This window comes from Equus przewalskii, chromosome 24 (assembly GCF_037783145.1).
Source record: "Equus przewalskii isolate Varuska chromosome 24, EquPr2, whole genome shotgun sequence".
In the NCBI taxonomy this organism is placed as follows: Eukaryota; Metazoa; Chordata; class Mammalia; order Perissodactyla; family Equidae; genus Equus; species Equus przewalskii.
This window is the reverse complement of record NC_091854.1, coordinates 13,955,935-13,974,996: the sequence shown is the minus strand read 5'-3', so window position 1 is coordinate 13,974,996 and position 19,062 is coordinate 13,955,935. Positions and strand designations below refer to the sequence as shown.

Here is a 19,062-nt window from a genome sequence, read left to right as displayed (position 1 = left end):
ACAGATGCTTTGGAAAGAGAAAAGAGGATGATGACTACCTAAACAAGGTCAGCTAATTGACGAAGCCTGGGGGAAGTCATACTTTCTAAGGAAGACCTAGGTGAGGAGAAAGTGTCAGTGCTACAGGTCTTCTCATAACGAAAGATCTTGTGGCTGGGAGTGATATTGAACCTGAAGTGAGTTCACTCACCCGTCGCGCAGCAAGCCAATCTCTGACACCGGGTCTAGTGGAAGAAAATAGGAATTTTATTATTGCACAGCACTGAGCAAGGAGAGAGGACAGCTAACGCTGAAATCCCAAACTCCCTAAAAAGCTAAAAGGAAGGGTTTTTATTTGGGGTTTTAGGTAGGAGAAGGGGAGCATATGGCCTTGCTGGTCAGAGCTTTCCCACCAGGCTGTCTTTGGCCTTGAGACTACTTGCAGAGAGGAGGGAGCCCGTGACCTTGCTGGTCAGTGGCTTTCCCACCTGCCTGTATCTCTTTGCAGGGAGGAGATAATGAATCCAGGTGCTTGTCCTTGTCTGTGTCTGTCTCCTTGGAGGATAATGGATTCTGGAGCCAGGAAGCCAGGGAGTAAGCAGGGAATGAGTGCTTTGGTTTTAATCCCATATATGCTGGGCTTAATGTAGGGAAACTGATATCAAGGTCGGTATCAGGAGTAAGCCACACATGCATGCGGGTAACAAAGGGGAACATGGAAACAGGTGTATGTGTTACAGCAGCATAAAGTGAAGAGAGGAAGCTAATCCTTGTTTAAATCGTGGAATTTATGTCAGTTATAATGGTGTCACTGATCCCTTCATCTGCAGTAGTTATCTTCCTGAGTAATCGAAGCATCATCAAAAGACAGAGTCACAGACACGTCTTGAGAATTAGTTTGGAGCCAGGTCATGGACAGCTCTGCATGCAGTGTTCCTCATCATCAGTGAAGTGCATCACAGGTTTTGAACTGTTACGTGGAGGACTTACCCAGTACTCACTTCCCTTGTGACTCCCTAGTGTCTTTTGCTGTTCATGTGCAAGGTAGAAAATGTGTCCTTTGGTACATTTTTGTTTTCCCTAAAGATTGGCACCTGAGCTAACAACTGTTGCCAATCTTCTTTTTTTTTCCCCCTGCTTTTTCTTCCCCAACCCCCCCAGTACATAGTTGTATATTTTTAGTTGTGGGTTCTTCTAGTTGTGGCATGTGGGATGCCGCCTCAACGAGGCCCAATGAGTGGTGCCATGTCTGCACCCAGGATCCAAACCGGTGAAACCCTGGGCTGCAGAAGGCAGAGCACGTGAACTTAATCACTCAGCCACGGGGCCGGCCCCCTTTGGTACACTGGTAGCAAAAAAGTGTTCTGGGATAGATGAATTAATTTAAAAGAAAATAAGTGGTTTTAATATCAAAAATATTTAAATGGAATGCTTAAATATTTATAGGTATTATCTTTCACAAATTCTATTTTGAAATTCAATCAGTTATAGTAGCTTTGAAAACCAATAGTAAACAAGCCACTGGGGTAGGCATAACCTTTATTTTAGGAATAAATAAAGTATCTCTTCTGTTACTCTTGATAACAATAATGAATTCATGTAAGTTGGGAACAGGAAAAATGTGGTAAGCATTTCAGAGCAGTCTTAGTAAAATGAAATCTGCATTGAAAAATTTTCATGACCTTTTAGTAGTCAATTTAATGGGAAAAAATTTTGGCAAATATAAAACAGCGCATTCATTTGCCTGAAACATGCAATTAATTTTATGAAAAAAATTTTAGTAAGACCTGCTGTATTTAACAGCAACATCTTTTATTTGAGATTTATTTTTAAAAAGAAAATCTGCATAAAAAATAAACCTTGAATAAATAAGTATGTTTATTGAAATTGTGCAGACCACATTATTCATTTGATTTAGATATCTCCAATTAAAAGTGATTTATTTTCCGGACCCAATACTGGTAAGGTTTTTATTATTTGCGAATACTAAAATAAACTATAAAATTTTGCCTGAAATGCAAACACGATAGAAGGTAGCTACTCCCAAAGTAATCATTTTCTTTTCAGTTTAGATTATATTCACCAGGCTGACCTCAGCTAATGAATTTTTCCATCTATGATGCCTAGCAACTCAGCAGTGTGCTTTGTAATTAAAAAGATTAGGACCTGTAGAAGCCTGTAGAACAAAATGGTCTTCCTTTTTCCTTGGTCACTAGTCAACATTTTAGACACAGAAGTTAATTAACGTTGGTGAAAGTAGTAAACGAGCTGTCCTGCTAAGGCAGCACACACTTAATGTTTGTTCCGATTTTGTTCCCTAATGTACTGCTGGAAAATTGACTGTGTTTCCCCCTGAAAATTGGAAATTGAGCCATATTACCCACAGATCATTTAACAGCAGCATTTGACAAGAAGTGGGCACAGTGATTGACTTTCTGTGGATGATTGTGTTAAACTGATACCTACATATCCCAAGCTTAATACTAAGGCAGCGCCTCTTAGTCCCTGGAAACTGGATATTTTACCATACACGGCAAAGAGGAAGTAAGGTTGCAGATGGAATTAAAGTTGCTAATCGGCTGACCTTAAAGGAGGGAGGTTATCTTATGTTATCTAGATGGGCCCAGTGTAGTCACAAGGGTCCTCAGAAGTGCAAGAGGGGAGAAAAAGAGAAGATGAGAGTGTGCTCTGTGAGAAGGATTTACCCCACTGCTGCTGGCTTTGAAGACGGAAGAAGACGGCCCACAAGCCAAGAAATACCGGTGGCTCTAGAAGCAGGAGAAGGCAAGGAAACAGATTCTCTCCGAGAGCCTCGAGAAACGGTGGAACACAGTCCTGCTGACACCTTGATTTTAGCGCAGGGAGACCCATGTCAGACTTCTGAACTACCAAACTGTAAGATAATAAATTTGTGTTGTTTTAAGACACTAAGTTTGCATTAATTTGTTACAACAGCAATAGAAAAGGAATACAGCATGCACACAGGTTATTCCACAGACCATTAGGCAAAAGCCTTTTCTTCAGACTGGAAATTCATAAGCTAAGAATGGCAGAAGGGAAGGGGGGACCAAGGAGTCATTAATTCAACACCTTTTTTTAGAGTGTCCACTGTGCCAGTTGTGAGTTTACACTCTACCCTACAGTCTAACTTCACTCGCCCTGAACTGAATTCCTGATCTTCCCTTTCAAATTCGCTCTTCCCGTGGGATCCCCATCTCATTTTATTTTTTTAATTTTTTTTTAAAGATTTTATTTTTTTCCTTTTTCTCCCCCAGCCCCCGGTACATAGTTGCATATTCTTTGTTGTGGGTCCTTCTAGTTGTGGCATGTGGGACGCCGCCTCAGCGTGGTTTGATGAGCAGTGCCACGTCCGCGCCCAGGATTCGAACCAACGAAACACCGGGCCGCCTGCAGCGGAGCACGCGAACTTAACCACTTGGCCACGGGGCCAGCCCCCCCATCTCATTTTAAATAGCAGTCCCATGCTTTCAATTCCTCAAGCAAAGGTTGTTGAAGTCATCTTTGATCTCTTTCTTTCTCTCAGACCCTACATCCAAGTCTGCGGCAATCCTATTGCCTCTGCTTGCAAAACACACCCAGAATCCAATCACCTTTTCCATGCCACTCTCACCTCCCTGATCTAAGCTGCCTTCATCTCTCTCTTGGACTATTGAACGTCTCTTAGTTGGATTCCCTGCTTCAGCCCTTTCTTCTCTGCAGTCTTCACCACACAGCAGCCACAGAGATCCTTAAAATGCAAGGTCAAGGAAAGTAACTCTTCAGCTCAAAACCATCCAACAGCTCCCCACCTCATTCAGAGGAAAAGCCAAAGTCCCAATACATGACCTAGACCCCTTGTGGTAGTTTATAGGATTGTCCCCAACTGTTTTATTCCCAACTATTACCTCCCTTCCCTGTAAGATAATCATACTTTCCCACTCATTGCTATGCAAGCATACCTTCCACCCCCATTAACAGGCTATGTGACTTGCGTGGGCCAGTGGAATATGAGCAGAAAGGACAGTGTGCCAATGCCAAAGAAAAGATTTAGGAGGCATTATGTGGTTCTGGTAGCTCTCTCACTTTTTCATCTGCCATGAAAGTGGCATTTGTCAAATAGGGGCTACTCCTTCAGCCTGAGTCTCAGAATAAGGCTTGAAGCAGCTACTCAGCCACAGCCACAATAAAGAACATAAGAAGAAATAACTGTTTGTTGTTGTATGTTAATGAGATTTGGGAGATATTTGTTACTGCAGCAAAGCTGACTAATATACATCCCCCTGACCTCTCTGACCAACTTCATCTCCAACTCTTCCCTCGTTCCCTCTCCTCCAGCCACCATGACCTTCTTGCCATTTTCTGAAAGGTGCCAAGCATATTCCTGCCCTAGAACATTTACAGTTACAATTTCCTCTGTCTGGAAACGCATCTTTCCTCCCCAGATACATAACTGCATTTCTGGCTCCCTCCCTTCTCTTAGGTCTTTGCTCCAGCGTCACTTAAATGAGGTCTTCTTCCCTGATTGTCCAGTAGAAAATTGCAACATCCCCACTCCTACAATCCCTCTGCCCTTCCTACTTGATTTTTCTCCTTAATAGTTATCACCATCTAAAATACTAATTATTTTGCTCCTTTATTTGTTTGCTGTCTGTCTCCCCCCTAGAATGGAAGCTCTGTCAGGCAAGGAGTTTGCCTATTTTGTTCACTGCTGTATTCCTAACCCCTAGGACTGCATCTGGTGTGTTAAAATTGCTCAGTAAATATTTGTGGAACAAATAGTGGTAGTAACAGTGTGTGTGGGGGGGGGGGACGGGGGGGCGGGCAGGGCATGAGGCCAGGTGGTGTCCAGAGCGTTTTTGAGTATTCAAAGTCAAATGCAGCAGGAATAGAATATGGAGAAGGGTACACTGATACAAAAAATTTTTCTGGAAGAAGGACTAAGTCCAAGATCTGAAATTGGAGAAGTGGGATGGAGGATACTTGACACGCTGAAAAGTTGGGTCAGAGACATTCATCGCAGAATATGTAAAAAGTAGAAATTCCTAAATTGTCAGAATCAGAAAATGCTGATTAAATCATAAAATCATACCTTTCTTGATAAAGACAATGATTTTAAATAGTTTCGTTTGTAATGAAACACAGTGATATCATTGAAATCTAAGCAATAGCCTTGTACAAAGGTTAAAAGTGTGGATGGACGTGGGAGCCAGACAGCCGGGGCTCACAGCCTGACGCCACCTCAAGGTTTATACAGCCCCTCAGGCAAGTTACCTGACTGCTCATGGCCTCTGTTTTTGCATCGTAAAATGGGGATAAAGATAATAATATTAAGAAAATGACTACCTAAAAGGGTGGTTAAAATTAAATTAAAAATACAAGTAAAGTACTTAGAACTGTGCCTGGCTCATAGTTAGCTCAACAAATGTGAGCTATCGTTGTTGTCATTGGAAAAAATATACATGAAAAATTTGAAGGAAAAAATGTCTATACGCAAACACACAGACACATACCCACACTTTGGTCGGGATAATAATCAAGGGACTAGGCATGAAAGAAAATTCGTGATATTTTGACTGTGGGCTATGAAATAATCGTCAGTCTGTGTTGGTTTATTAAAATGAGGCAAACCAGTCTGAAATGACTGAGTTGATGATGATGCAACTCTGTCATTAAATTTCACAATCACCTCGTGAGGTAGGTTTTGTTATCATCCCCATTAAGCAGATGAATAAACTGAGATTTAGAAGATAAGTAATTTGCCCAGGGTCACTCAGTGGGGGAAAAAGGTGGAGGTTGTTTTTATTGTTTTTGAGGAAGATTAGCCCTGAGCTAACATCTGCTGCCAATCCTCCTCTTTTTGCTAAGGAAGACTGGCCCTGAGTTAACATCAATGCCCATCTTCCTCTACTTTATACGTGGGATGCCTACCACAGCATAGCTTGCCAAGCAGTGCCATGACCACGCCCGGGATGCGAACTGGCGAACCCTGGGCAGCCAAAGCAGAGCACACGAATTTCACCACTGCGCCACCTGACAGGCCCTGGAGCCTGTTTTTAAACCCTGCTGGTTAGACTCCTGAAATCATACTCCTAGCCATTTAACAAGATGAGACTGAGGTGAGCATTGAGGAGATGACAAGGATTGGGTGTCATGGCAACGACCTTGGCCAGTGTTATGTCCTGTCAAAACTGATGAGCAATTCCATAGAAGACTCTCAGAGGCATTCTCAGATGGCACAAATAAGAACACAGTGGTTACATGTACACATGCTAGGACAAAAGTACTATTTAAATTATATTAATTTAAAAATAACGTACATATATGCACGTGATGGGCCCGTGGACTTTAAGCCCGTCTTTGTAGCTGGGGCACCTGCCAAGGAACCGGGCACAGGGCAGCACAGAGCAACTCCCTGGGATAGGAACTGCAGCCAGAGGCAGGGGAACTGTCCTCTGTCATGCCTCTGTGGCAGGGCCTGTGACTGAAACCTGGAAGTGTTGGCAGGTCACCTCCTTGTGCTTCAGCTGAATGACTCCATTGGAATAGCAAGATCTTATCAGTAAGACTGGTGTTGCAATAAACTTTTGGTCACAGAACACCCATTCTATGAAGAAACACGTCGATTTAGCTGAAGGCAAAACTTAGAAAACATATTCTTTTTTCTTTTTTGAGGAAGGCTAGACCTGAGCTAACATCTCCTGCCAATCCTCCTCTTTTTTTGCTGAGGAAGACTGGCCCTGAGCTAACATCCATGCCCATCTTCCTCTACTTTTTATGTGGGATGCCTACCACAGCATAGGCCCACACCCGGGATCTGAACCCTGAACCGGTGAACCCCAGCCTGCCAAAGCAGAATGTGTGAACTTAACCACTGCACCACCACGCTGGCCCCAGAAAACGTATTCTTATGTTTACTAAATGCTAATGCTTACCATTTGAAACTGAATGCTTACCAACTTGAAACCAGAATGTGCTAATGATACTATTTCTATGCAGCCTAAGTCAGAGCCATGGCTTCAAAATTGCAAAAACGAAAGAGCTCCAGTGGCCAAAAAACGTCAAAACGTGGCAAAAATAGACCAACATTAACTGGTAGGATTATTTTTTCATTAACGGGGTTTTTCTGGATTTAGTATATGTATATATATTAGCGCCAAAATGATTGTGGTTTTATGTATGAAATGCACGTAAATATTTTTGCTGTCATAAAGTCAAACACATGTGGAATTCAAAATATGGGGATTTATTCTTACTTTTTTTTTTTTTTTTAAAGATTTTATTTTTTCCTTTTTCTCCCCAAAGCCCCCCGGTACATAGTTGTGTATTCTTCGTTGTGGGTTCCTCTAGTTGTGGCATGTGGGACGCTGCCTCAGCGTGGTCTGACGAGCAGTGCCATGTCCGCACCCAGGATTCGAACCAACGAAGCACTGGGCCGCCTGCAGCGGAGCGCGCGAACTTAACCACTCGGCCACGGGGCCAGCCCCTATTCTTACTTTTTATTCATTGCATTACAATAACAATTAAATGCCATAGCAAATATATCACTAAGAGAGAATTCTGTGAGAAAGACAATTATTCAGATTGTGTCTATTTAATTATTCATAAAATAGTTTGTCTTCATCATATATTCGCATTTATGTTTTGAGGCTTGGTAAAAGATTGTAATTAATTAAGATGTATATTTGATTCAAAAATGTAAATTTGATATCATTTTATTATATTCTAGTTGGTGAAGAGGAGGAACCTACAAATATGGAGAGCTTGGGTAAGTGGAAACACAACATAAAATTTATGTCCCCAGTTTTGTAATATTTTAATACGCAATAAGCAAGCAAGCATATTATAAATTGAGCGATTGATCGCAATGTACGTGGGCTAAAATTATGTCACGTCATTTAGAATATAAAATGAAAAATTTTAAAGAAAGAATAAAAAGTGGAAGAGAGAATTTCAAGCTGAGAAATAGACTTGGACCAAGCAGTCCCTTAAAAATACAACATTGTGTGATTATTGAGAGACCTTTTGTAACTATAAACCGCAGTAAGTCAGCAAGTTCTTACTTTTATTAGAATAGTACTTTTCAAATTCCCGCTCATGGGCAATACTTGTCTGTACTCATGAAGATTCCTACTATTTCAAGGGAAGAGCCTGATTTTTAAGCAAATAAACTAGAACTTAGTCAACCAAACTAATGTTGTTCTTACTTTTAGAGGCTAATCTATTCCAATAGATCTTTTTGTTTTTGTCAGTGTTGTTGAAACTTTCCTCTTAGGGTTGACTTAGATGATGCCCTTCGTGTTTATCAACACAGGAAAAACAGTGAGAGTGGGTCGGAGGAAGATCTAACAGCCTTGTGGGCCACTGTAAAGATTCTCACTTTTAATCATGTATAATGGGGAGCTATTGGCAATGGGCGATATTGGCAGAGGAGCAACACGATCTGACTTAAGTTTTTAAAGCTACTCTTGAGAACTGCAGGGCCAAGGGCAGAAACAGACCATTTAGGAAGCTATTGCAGCAACCCAGGAAAAAGACGATGTTGGCTGGGCCAGAGGGGCAGAGAGGGTGGATGTGTGGAGTGTGGAGGTGAGGAGATGGTAGGAGGATGTCAGCTAACAGTAAGTGCACTGGAGCAGGTAGGCTGCCCAATGCAGTAGTCCCCTTCATCCATGGGGGATACAGTCCCAAACCCCCAGTGGCTGCCTGAAACCACAGATAGTACCAAACCCTATATGTACTGTGTTTTTTCCTACACATACATACCTATGAAAAAGTTTAATGTATAAATTTGGCACATAGAGATCAACAACAATAACTTCTCTGTGGCATACCTGAATCACTACTCTGGAGCTTTGAGACCATTATTAAGTAAAATAAGGGTTACCAATCGTCTGATAGCCAAGACGACTGCTAAGTGACTAATGGGCTGGCTACATACACAGCGTGGATACACTGGACAGAGGGATGATTCGCGTCCCGGGCTGGATGGAGCAGGACAGCAAGAGATTTCATCACACTATTCAGAAGTGCATGCAATTTAAAACTTATGAATTGTTTATTTCTGGAATGTTCCACTTAATATTTTCAAACCGTAACTGAAATCTCGGGAAGTGAAACCATGGATAAGGGAGAAATACTGTAAATATTTATTGAATTAATGAATGTACCACTCAGAAGCTGGGGAGTCATCTTTGACTCCTTTCTCCCATTCAACACCTTCCCACTCACATCTAAACCATCCCAACTCCTGTCAATTCCACCTCTAAGATATACCTCAAAGCCATCCACTTCACGTTACCGCCACATTATCTCTAAGGTCTGCAATCTTAGTCCAAACCTCCACATCCCTCACTTAGCCCCTAATTGGTATCACTGCTTCCACTCAGCCACCTTCAGTTCATTCTGCACACCACAGCCTGGCCCTGACTCTTTCCTGCGTAAAGTCTCCCTTGGCTTTACTTTGTCATTGTAGTGATCCTGGCTCTGCTTTCCTCTCTGACCTTGTCTCTCCATCCTCTCCTCTCATCTACAGCCTACCAGCCTTGCTTAGCATAGAACACACCAAATTTATTCCTGCCTCAGGGCCTTTGCTTTTGCTGCTCCCAATGTTTGGCTAGATCTTCTCCCAGGTCCTTACCGACTATCTCCTCCCCATCATTCAGATCCAGATTCCAATCCCATCTCTACAAGAGGCTCTCCTTGAAGGCCGCCCTTTCATCTAGTACCCTGTTTTATTGCCTTTGTAGAACTTGTCATAATTCTGAAGTTAAAGTCCAGTTGATTCTACACACTTATCCTATACAGTTGCTTTGAACACCTAATTAGCTAATACCGAGCCATTGCTCCTAGAGAAATACACGGTTAGGTTCCTGCGAGTCTTTGGTCACATTTTCAATAACCAATCGACATGCAACCTTGTTGTATATTTCTGTTTAATGACATTTTATTTAACATATATCATTGATTCATTAACATCGAACTCGCAGCCAACAGCCCTGTAACTCACGCCCACACAATGGCTGTCTAATACGTGAATTTTCTCCGTAAGGCACGTCACAGCCTTCGTGTGCTGAGGAACCCTGGATAGTACTTCAGCACTACATTTGGGGGCCATTTTAAATAGCAAAATCACTAATAAAAAGCAAAAAAAAGTGAAAAATGTGGCACTAAATAGAGAGTGGAAAGGACACGCGTACGGTGTTGAGAGCCGATGCAAGATGGCAGAGCAGCATCTCGCTTGACCTCAGCTGGCAATGTGCACAGTGGGCAACTCAAACTTCTTGCCACTCTAAGCATATCCACTAATGACCATGAAAGTGCCATAACTATTGACTCTGAGATTACAAGTAAATTTTACAAGTGAATTTGCAAATGCAAAGTCTGTGAATAATGAGAATCGACTGTATTTATTTGTTTATTCATTTATAATCTATTTACACACATACCCATGCTGGCTTGTCTCTGCTCTCTCTCTCTTGCACACATGCATGCAAGCTCTGGAGAGCAGAAACTCTCTTGTTCGCCACTGTACCCCAATGCCTCGAACAGATCTTGACACATAATAGGCATTCAATAAATATTGATTGATTGATCGATCGAATAAAAGAATGAGTGAATTTCTTTCCCTGTTCTTCCTGTCTAAACAGACCATCACCACTACTACCTTCCTTAGCTCTCAGTTCTCTCTCTCACCCTGTTTTCCCCTAAATAGCTCCTGCCACAACTTGTACTTAAGTATTTTTGAGTGTATTTATTTGCTTGCTGTCTGTCTCCCCCTCTGGTTTGTATGCCCTGACACTAGAACCGTGCTTTTTACGTAGTAAGTGCTCAATAACTATTTCTTGACTAAATGAATTGACTGGTAAAAAATAAAAAATCCATGAGCCTGAGAATGGGGCATAGTTTCAGCTGAAAGTAAATAGACTGAAAAATAGACATGAGGATGTTGGTTTAAGGAGAAAAAAACCCGCCTCAGTACTTTGCAGCGAAACTTGAGGATACTTTTGATTGAGCGTCCCCTTGTGCTCGAATCTCTCTCCTGTACCCCCAAACTCCCCTTGGGACGATATCAGGAACCCCCTGCCTTGCTCTCTGTGGAGTCCCAACACTGTCAGCTGTCACTCAGGGCTGATGGAAGTCATGCCCCAGGGGACTGGGATTCCTTCTCCCACCAAAGAATCAAAGGATCAACAGACTAAGTAGAAAGAACTCTCCCCTAAGGGCGCAAGGGGCAATGACTAGAGGTTTCTAGAGAATAAATATAATTTTTACAAGTAGCTAACATTTATGGAGTGACAGCTTTGTGCCAGGCACACTCCTCTCATCCCTATAGCTCTATGAAGCAGGCATTATTAAAGCCATTACAGGGGCTGCCTGGTGGCACAGCGGTTACGTGCGCACGTTCTGCTTCTCGGTGGCCTGGGGTTCGCCAGTTCCTATCCTGGGTGCAGACATGACACCGCTTAGCAAAAACCATGCTGTGGTAGGCGTCCCATGTATAAAGTAGAGGAAGATGGGCATGGATGTTAGCTCAGGGCCAGTCTTCCTCAGCAAAAAAAGGAGGATTGGCAGTAGTTAGCTCAGGGCTAATTTTTCTCAAAAAAAAAAAAAAAAAAAAAAAAAAAGGCCATTACAAGATGGAGGTGCTGTAATTCCCAAAAGTTAAATAACTTACCCAAATTATAATTATAAATCATACTTTAATCCCAATTAGAGTCTCAGTGGTGTATTAACTGCTGATTGCTGCTGTAACAAATGACCACAAGCTGAGTGGTAGAATGCTTTCTGGTCTCTGTGAATGCCAGAAGCAAGACCACTTCCTTTTCGGCTTGAGCTCAGCATGAGTCGCACAGTTCCAGCTGGTGGTTTTCAAAGGCGAATCGGCAGCACTTTTATTATGCATGTGACACTTTGCGAATTACCATCTGCAGTGTGTTCTCACAGGATTAAATGTATGCGAATCACGTCAACAGTTGCTTATTGAGTATCTCCTACATGCCAGTGTTGGGGTTAGTATTTTGAGGGAGATAAAAACAGGCAGTTTGTCCCTAATTTATGAACAATGTGTATTCCAAATGTTTGTTTATCATGCCAGCTGATTGCAATTTGGAATATATTACCACATGTATCAGTGTTATGCACACAGTCATTAAAACCCTCAAAATTACCTGAGTAATTGTACCAGAGAGCCACTGGGGGGGGGGGGGGCAGAGTAAATGTTTCTCTAGGAAGATAATCTCAAAATTCCAACTTGAGCAGCCACACCCACTCTCCCCTGGCTGGCGCATCTGTTGAGCAGTGGGTGGAGGATGTCAGGACATCCAGGAATAGAGGGTCTGGAGAGACGGGAGTGGCTCTGGGACCCTGGGAGCAAGGATTTAGGGCAGGAAGTTCTGGGGGTAAATGCAAAGCTGAGGCTGGGGTGGTAGAAGCTGATGGTGACCAGAAGAGAAAGAAAATGAGAAGAAGGCTCATGAGAGGGACGGTCACAGTTGAATGACACTTTGTTCTCTTCCACCTGCTGTCCCAAGGCTTGCAGCTGCTGAGGACTGGCCTGGGGTAGGAGAGAGAAAGGCACACGAAGAATAGGAATGAAAGTCTCTTGAACCTTGCCTCCCTCCTCGTCTGAGGGCAATCCTGGAACTGGGGAACTAGAGGAGGGAGAAGGACTCCCTAACCCACTGATGTCGAACCTGAAATGAGTTTGCTCACTCATTGCACAGCAAGCCAATCTCTGACACTGGGTGTAGTGGAAGAAAGTAGGACTTTATTATTGCACAGCACTGAGCAAGGAGAGAGGGCAGCTAACACTGAAATCCCAAACTCCCTGAAAAGCTAAAAGGAAGGGTTTTTATTTGGGGTTTTAGGTAGGGGAGGGGGAGCATATGGCCTTGCTGCTCAGAGCTTTCCCACCAGCCTGACTTTGGCCTTGAGATGACTTGCAGAGAGGAGGGAACCAGTGACCTTGCTGGTCAGCAGCTTTCCCACCTGCCTGTATCTCTTTGCAGGGAGGAGATAATGAATCCAGGTGCTTATCCTTGGCTGTGTCTGTCTCCATGGAGGATAAGTATATTCTGGAGCCAGGAAACCAGGGAGTAAGCAGGGAATGAGTGCTTTGGTTTTAACCCCATATATGCTGGGTTTAATGTAGGGAAACTGATATCAGGATTGGTATCACCACCTTCCTTCCTACTTCCAAGGGGTTACTAATACAGCCTAATTGGGGAGTCAGTAGCTTTAAAATGTGAAGAATTGAGTAACAATTTTGACTGTAAAAGGAGCCTGAGGGAGCAGAGGTACCTATATAGGATCAAGGGAAGATTTCTTTAAAATGAGAGATTGTGGAGCAAATCAGCATGCTGAAAGAAAACAGCACAGAGGTAGGAAAAGTTGAACAGAGAGGAATACTTGATGGGGCCTCAATGGCTGAGAAGGGTGGAGAAGGGGCAGGCAGGTCTTCAAAATGGAGGGAAGGACAGTAAGGCTGTGTCTGTGCTGATCAACTGGTGGGCAGGGCTGCAGGATGCCACAGGATTGTGTGCTCCACAGACACAGAATTTTCTTTGTGAAAGGAGGCAAGGTCACCTGGTAAGAGAGAGCAGCAGGTGAGGACCTGAGAGAGGGGATGCTTTAGGAAAGCAATACAGGTTCAACAGGGCCTAAAATGCTGATCATACCTTTGGACTAATAATTCCACTTTTAAAAATCTATCCTAAGAAAATAGTTTGAAATATGATAAAAACTTAAAAACTAGATATTTGTTTGTAGAGTTATTTACAGTCATTGGAAACAAATGAGAAAAAAAATGTAATGCTTACCAACAACAAAATGGTTAAAAATTATCCTATAGAATTATATTAACTTAAAATGATGTGTTAGGGGGCTGGCCCCTTGGCCTAGTGCTTACATTCGGCATGCTCCACTTTTGTGGCCTGGGTTTGGTTCCCAGGCATGGACCTACCACTCAGCAGTGGCCATGCTGTGGCGGCGACCCACATACAAAATAAAGGAAGATTGGCCCAGATGTTACCTCAGGGAAAATCTTCCTTAGCAAAAAACTAAACTAAACCGAAATGATGGGTTAGAAAGATTACATAATGTCACAGTAAAATACTTAGAACATAATGGTTATGACATTAGAACATAACATAATGGTAAGTATGAAAGGCAGGATTTAGAATTTCATATAAGATACCCTATACAGAGTGGCTGGAAGGAAATAGAGCAGACTATTAATAGAGGTTCTCTTTTGGGAGGTAGTATTATGGGTAATTGTTATTTTCTTCTTTTTATCTTTTTGGACATTTTTTATCATGGAAATGCTTACTTTAAAAATAAGAATAGTGATTTTGAAGTCTTTTAAAATTTTAACCAAGATAATTATTTAAAGCAAACAGTTGCATATTTCCTAATGTTAATATTTTAAATGGTTACATTTAATGACCAAATTCCACTTTGCCTTTCCCAGGTCATCCAGAAATTTATCCTGTGGTGTTAACTACCAAAACCCAGGAAATATTTAACTGCCGAATAGATGAAGATATCACAGATGAACAACCTTATAAACTAATCAAAAAAGAAGATATTTTGGCAGACTTTCAAAACAGAGCTGCAGTATCTGATTTCTACCCAGTCAAAAAAGTCATCCAGGTAAGCACAACATACCTCTTTATTTTTTGGTCCTACCTCAAAATGTTCTTAGTACATAAAAGCAAAAGTTGGAGAGGTTGTGAGTTCAAATCTGGCATTTCACATTACTTTGGGCAAATGCTGGCTTACCCACCCCTCCTTTGGAATCCACTTGATGACTTTCTGTGACAAACTCCTCTCAGTGACTCATTGTCTCATTCCACACCCAGAAAAGCTCATCCTTGCCCAATTTTAACTAGAATAGGAACCTGCCCTTATTTTCCCATACTGCTTAATTGTTTAATTCATAATTTTGGTCCTGATTTGTCTACAAACATGCTACCAAGCACAACACCAAATAAGATGAACACTTCTTTTTTCCTGTTAGAAATAAAATTACAAGGTAAATTTTCCTGGACCCATTGTGTTTTAAGAGCTTTTTTAAGTTAATAAAATAATTTTGGAATTTGAAGTTATTAGCCACAGATAAGCACTATGGTTATCTCTTATGATTGATTGATTAGAGAAATATCAATTTTGTGTCCATGTCTGGATAAACTGAATGACCATTGAACAGTAACCCTTCTCTTTTGATTATGTTCTTGTAGGAATATCCTGGAGATGAAATTCTGCTTGTTTATGACAAAGACTTCAAATATGGACTTAACTTTTATCTTGTTGGAACTGAAGAAGGCAAGGAAAACTATTTAAATGTAAGCACACCTTAAGCCCTTGCAATTTGTTGATTGTCAGAAGGAAGAAGTACCTCTAGGGTTGCCCATTACATGGTTGTGATTATTCTTATTCAGCTCTGTTTCTCTGGGGCCTAGATCAGGGCCAAGAACCTAGAGTAGGTGAGAGTAAATGGGGGATGAACTAAATCAAACATCTCAGAGTAGCAGATAGTCTGCTCTCTGTATGTGGGGGTTCCACACCCATGGATTCAATCAACCATGGTTGGAAAGGTCTAGGATGGCTGCACTGCACTGAAAATGTACAGACTTTTTTTTCTTTTCCTTATTCCCTAAACAATACAGTATAACAACTACTTAATAGTGTTTACAGTGTATTAGGTATTATAAGAAATGTAGAGATGATTTAAAGTATGTAGGAGCAAGTGCATAGGTTATATGCAAATACTGTGCCATTTTTTATAAGGGACTTGAACATCCCCAGATTTTGGGATTGCAGGAGGACTGCACTCTACTTATTTACATTTCACTTAGCTAATGAGGGTGGAAACAGGGAATCTGGAGTATCACAGCTCTTAGCCACTCGTTGGCCCATATTCCTGGTTCTTCTCTTGCCATCTCCATGACTTTGGGTAAGTTACTGAACCTCTCATCTGCAAAATGGTGGCACAAATAGTGTCCATTTACAGGGCTGTTGTGAAGATTAAATGGGCTAATACAGGTAAAGCCCTTTGTATGGTGCCTGGCACAAAGCTAGATGCTCCATAAATGTTTGCTATCATTATTTAAAAGCAAAATGTTTAAAGCATGACTTGGTCAGTGGTCAACTGAGGGAGAGGAGTGTCAATGATAAGCTGAAAATAAAAGAATGGTAGTTTCCAAGGAAAGGAAATCACTTCACCTCTGGGGTATTTTATTCATTCATTCTTTTTTGTTTTTGCAGAGGAGAATTCACCCTGAGTTAAAATCTGTAGCCAATCTTCCCCTTCCCCTTTTTTGTCCTCCCCAAAGCCCCAGTATATAACTGTGTATAGTTGAAAGTTCTTCTGGTTCTTCTATGTGAGCCATCACCACAGCATGGCTACTGACCGTGGTGTGGTTCCATGCCTGGGAACCAAACCTGGGCTGCTGAAGCAGAGTGCGCCAAACATTAACCACTAGGTCATCAGGGCTGGCTCTGGGGTGTTGTATTCAAAGTGGTCATGAAAGGTGACAGATTTCTGAGACTTGCCTTCCAATCTGGAGGCCACATGGGGAGGTTTGGTCAAATTGAGGGAGATAGAGGGGTTTGCATGGTTGTCCAATAAGCAAGAAAAATAAAGGAAAGCCATAGAATTTTCAAATATCTAACACTTCATAAATTAAAAAAATCTTTCAAGAGTGATGTCAGCATCATGGCCAAGTGAGCTTTTCCTTTAGTCTCTCCCCACTAAGATACAATGACAAGGGCATTCATAAACCAACAGATGACATTCACACAACACAATAGATGTCTGAGATGTCCACACAGCCATATGTCTGAAGGTGGGGGTGCTGAGCCCCCCCAGGAGGCAGTGGAAGGAAGTAAGCAGATCTCCTCTCCCTCCCAAGTGACAGAGATCTAGTGCACAAGACCTCTTGTGGCAGCCAGCATGTGATTCTGAAAGGAGAAGGGGGAAAAGGCAACCCTCTGTGGGAATGCTTGCGCTCTCAGAGTTGCTGCCTAGCCTGCAGGAATGCTCCACACTGAGGCAGCTAAACAATTGAGAGGATGTCCACACCAAGCTGAGCAGCCCAGGTGGGCAGACAGTGAGTGCAGAGTGAGAGCACGCAGGATTGAGCACATGAAAGAAAGCGCCCTTCCCCACCCCAACCTGGTGCACTAGCTCTGCTGGTTGGCCAGAGCAGAGGATCCCCGCCAGAGTGCCTGCTCTTATATATGTAAAGCAGCAGTGGCCACTGGGAAAATGCAGATGGGTCCTGTCAGCACAGCTTCCAAGAGACAGGCACATCTGTCAGAGGTCACAGTGGGCTCATAAAACACAGCGCCTGCCCCCACTCCCAGTGGTGGCAGGTGGAATCTGCAACCAGATACTACCACCATGCAATGGCAAAAGTCCACCCCATCAAATAGCATGAAGAAGTTTATTAACACTCCAAATCAGAAGGGAAATGACAAGTACCCAGAAATCAATCCTGAAGTCACAGAAATTTACAATCTAAATGACAGAGAATTCAAAATAGTTATCATAAAGAAACCCAATGAGTTACAAGAAGACTCAGAAAGACAGTTCAATGATCTCAGGAATAAAATTAATGAACAGAGTGAATTCTTCACAAAAGAGATGAAACTGTAAAAAAAAGCCAGTCAGAAATGTTGGAGATGAAAAACACAATAAATGAGATAGAGAAAAATCTGGAATCCTTAAAAAACAGAGTTGATACTATGGAGGACAGAATTAGTAATTTAGAGGACAGAAATATAGAAATGCTACAGATGGAGGAGGAGAGAGAACTAAGACTAAAAAAAAAATGAAGAAATTGTCTGAGAAATATCCAACTCAATTAGGAAATGCAATATAAGGATTATAGCTCTTCTAGAGGGAGAAACGAACAGAAAGCTTGTTCAAAGAAATAATAGCTGAGAACTTCCCAAATCTGGGGAAGGAGCTTGAATTTCATGTAAATTAAACTAATAGAACTCCTAATTACATCAATGTAAAAAGACCTTCTCCAAGGCATATAGTAGTAAAGCCAGCAAAAGTCAATGACAAAGAAAAAATATTAAGGGCAGTAGGCAGAAAAAAATAATTTATAAATCAATCTCTATCAGACTTTCAGTGGATTTCCCAGCAGAAACCTTACAGGCTAGGAGAGAGTGGAATGATATATGCAAAATTCTGAAAGACAAAAACTTTCAGCCAAGAATACTCTATCCAGGGAAACTATCCTTTAAATATGATGGAGAAAAATAACTTTCCCAGATAAACAAAAGCTGAGGGAGCTCATCACCACAAGAAACCCGCTCCCTCCAACAGAAATGATCAACAAGGCCCTCATGCCTGAATAAAAAGAAGGGTTTACAAAGTCTTGAGCAAGGAGATAAATAGACAGATAAAATCAGAAAATTGCAGCTCTCTATCAGAACAGGTTAGCAAATACTTAATTATAACATTAAAGATAAAGGGAAGGACAGCATCAGAAATAACTATAATCGCTTCATTTTAATCACAAACTCACAACACAAAACAGAATAAGTTGTGACAACAATAACTTAGGGAAGAGGAAAGGGATGGAATCTGCTTAGACTAAGGAAATAAGAAACTATCAGAAAATACATTTATGAGATCTTTTATACAAACCTCATGAGATTTGTGAGATCTTTTATACAAACCTAATAAAGAAAAAGTCAGAGACACAAACGATGAAGGTAAAACTGAGAAAACCATCATAGAGAATCACCAAATTGAACTGACAATCAGAAATACACAGGACGAGAAACAAGGGAAATACAGAACAACCAGAAAACGAGTGATAAACAGCAGTATTAAGCCCTCATATATCAATAATCAGTCTAAATGTAAATGGGCTGAATTCTCCCATCAAAATACACAGGGTGTTGGGGCTGGCCCCGTGGCCAAGTGGTTAAGTGAGCACGCTCCACTGCAGCAGCCCAGGGTTTTGCCAGTTCAGATCCTGGGCGCGGACATGGCACTGCTTGTCAGGCTACAGTGAGGCAGCATCCCACATGCCACAACTAGAAAGACCTGCAACTAAGATATAC

At 41.8% G+C, this 19,062-nt stretch overlaps 1 protein-coding gene across 4 annotated transcripts in view; it reads left to right on the top strand.

Moving 5' to 3' along the window:
• Window positions 1-19,062, top strand: part of DNAI3 (dynein axonemal intermediate chain 3) — a 97,267-nt gene that overhangs the window by 2,829 nt on the left and 75,376 nt on the right. For all 4 annotated transcript variants that reach the window (XM_070592754.1, XM_070592756.1, XM_070592753.1 and 1 more), the window contains exons 2-5: window positions 6,976-7,071; window positions 7,706-7,744; window positions 14,447-14,628; window positions 15,216-15,320. In XM_070592754.1, coding sequence (XP_070448855.1) covers window positions 6,990-7,071; window positions 7,706-7,744; window positions 14,447-14,628; window positions 15,216-15,320 — 408 coding nt within the window. In that variant the 5' untranslated portion in view covers window positions 6,976-6,989. The remainder of the gene's footprint in view (window positions 1-6,975; window positions 7,072-7,705; window positions 7,745-14,446; window positions 14,629-15,215; window positions 15,321-19,062) is intronic.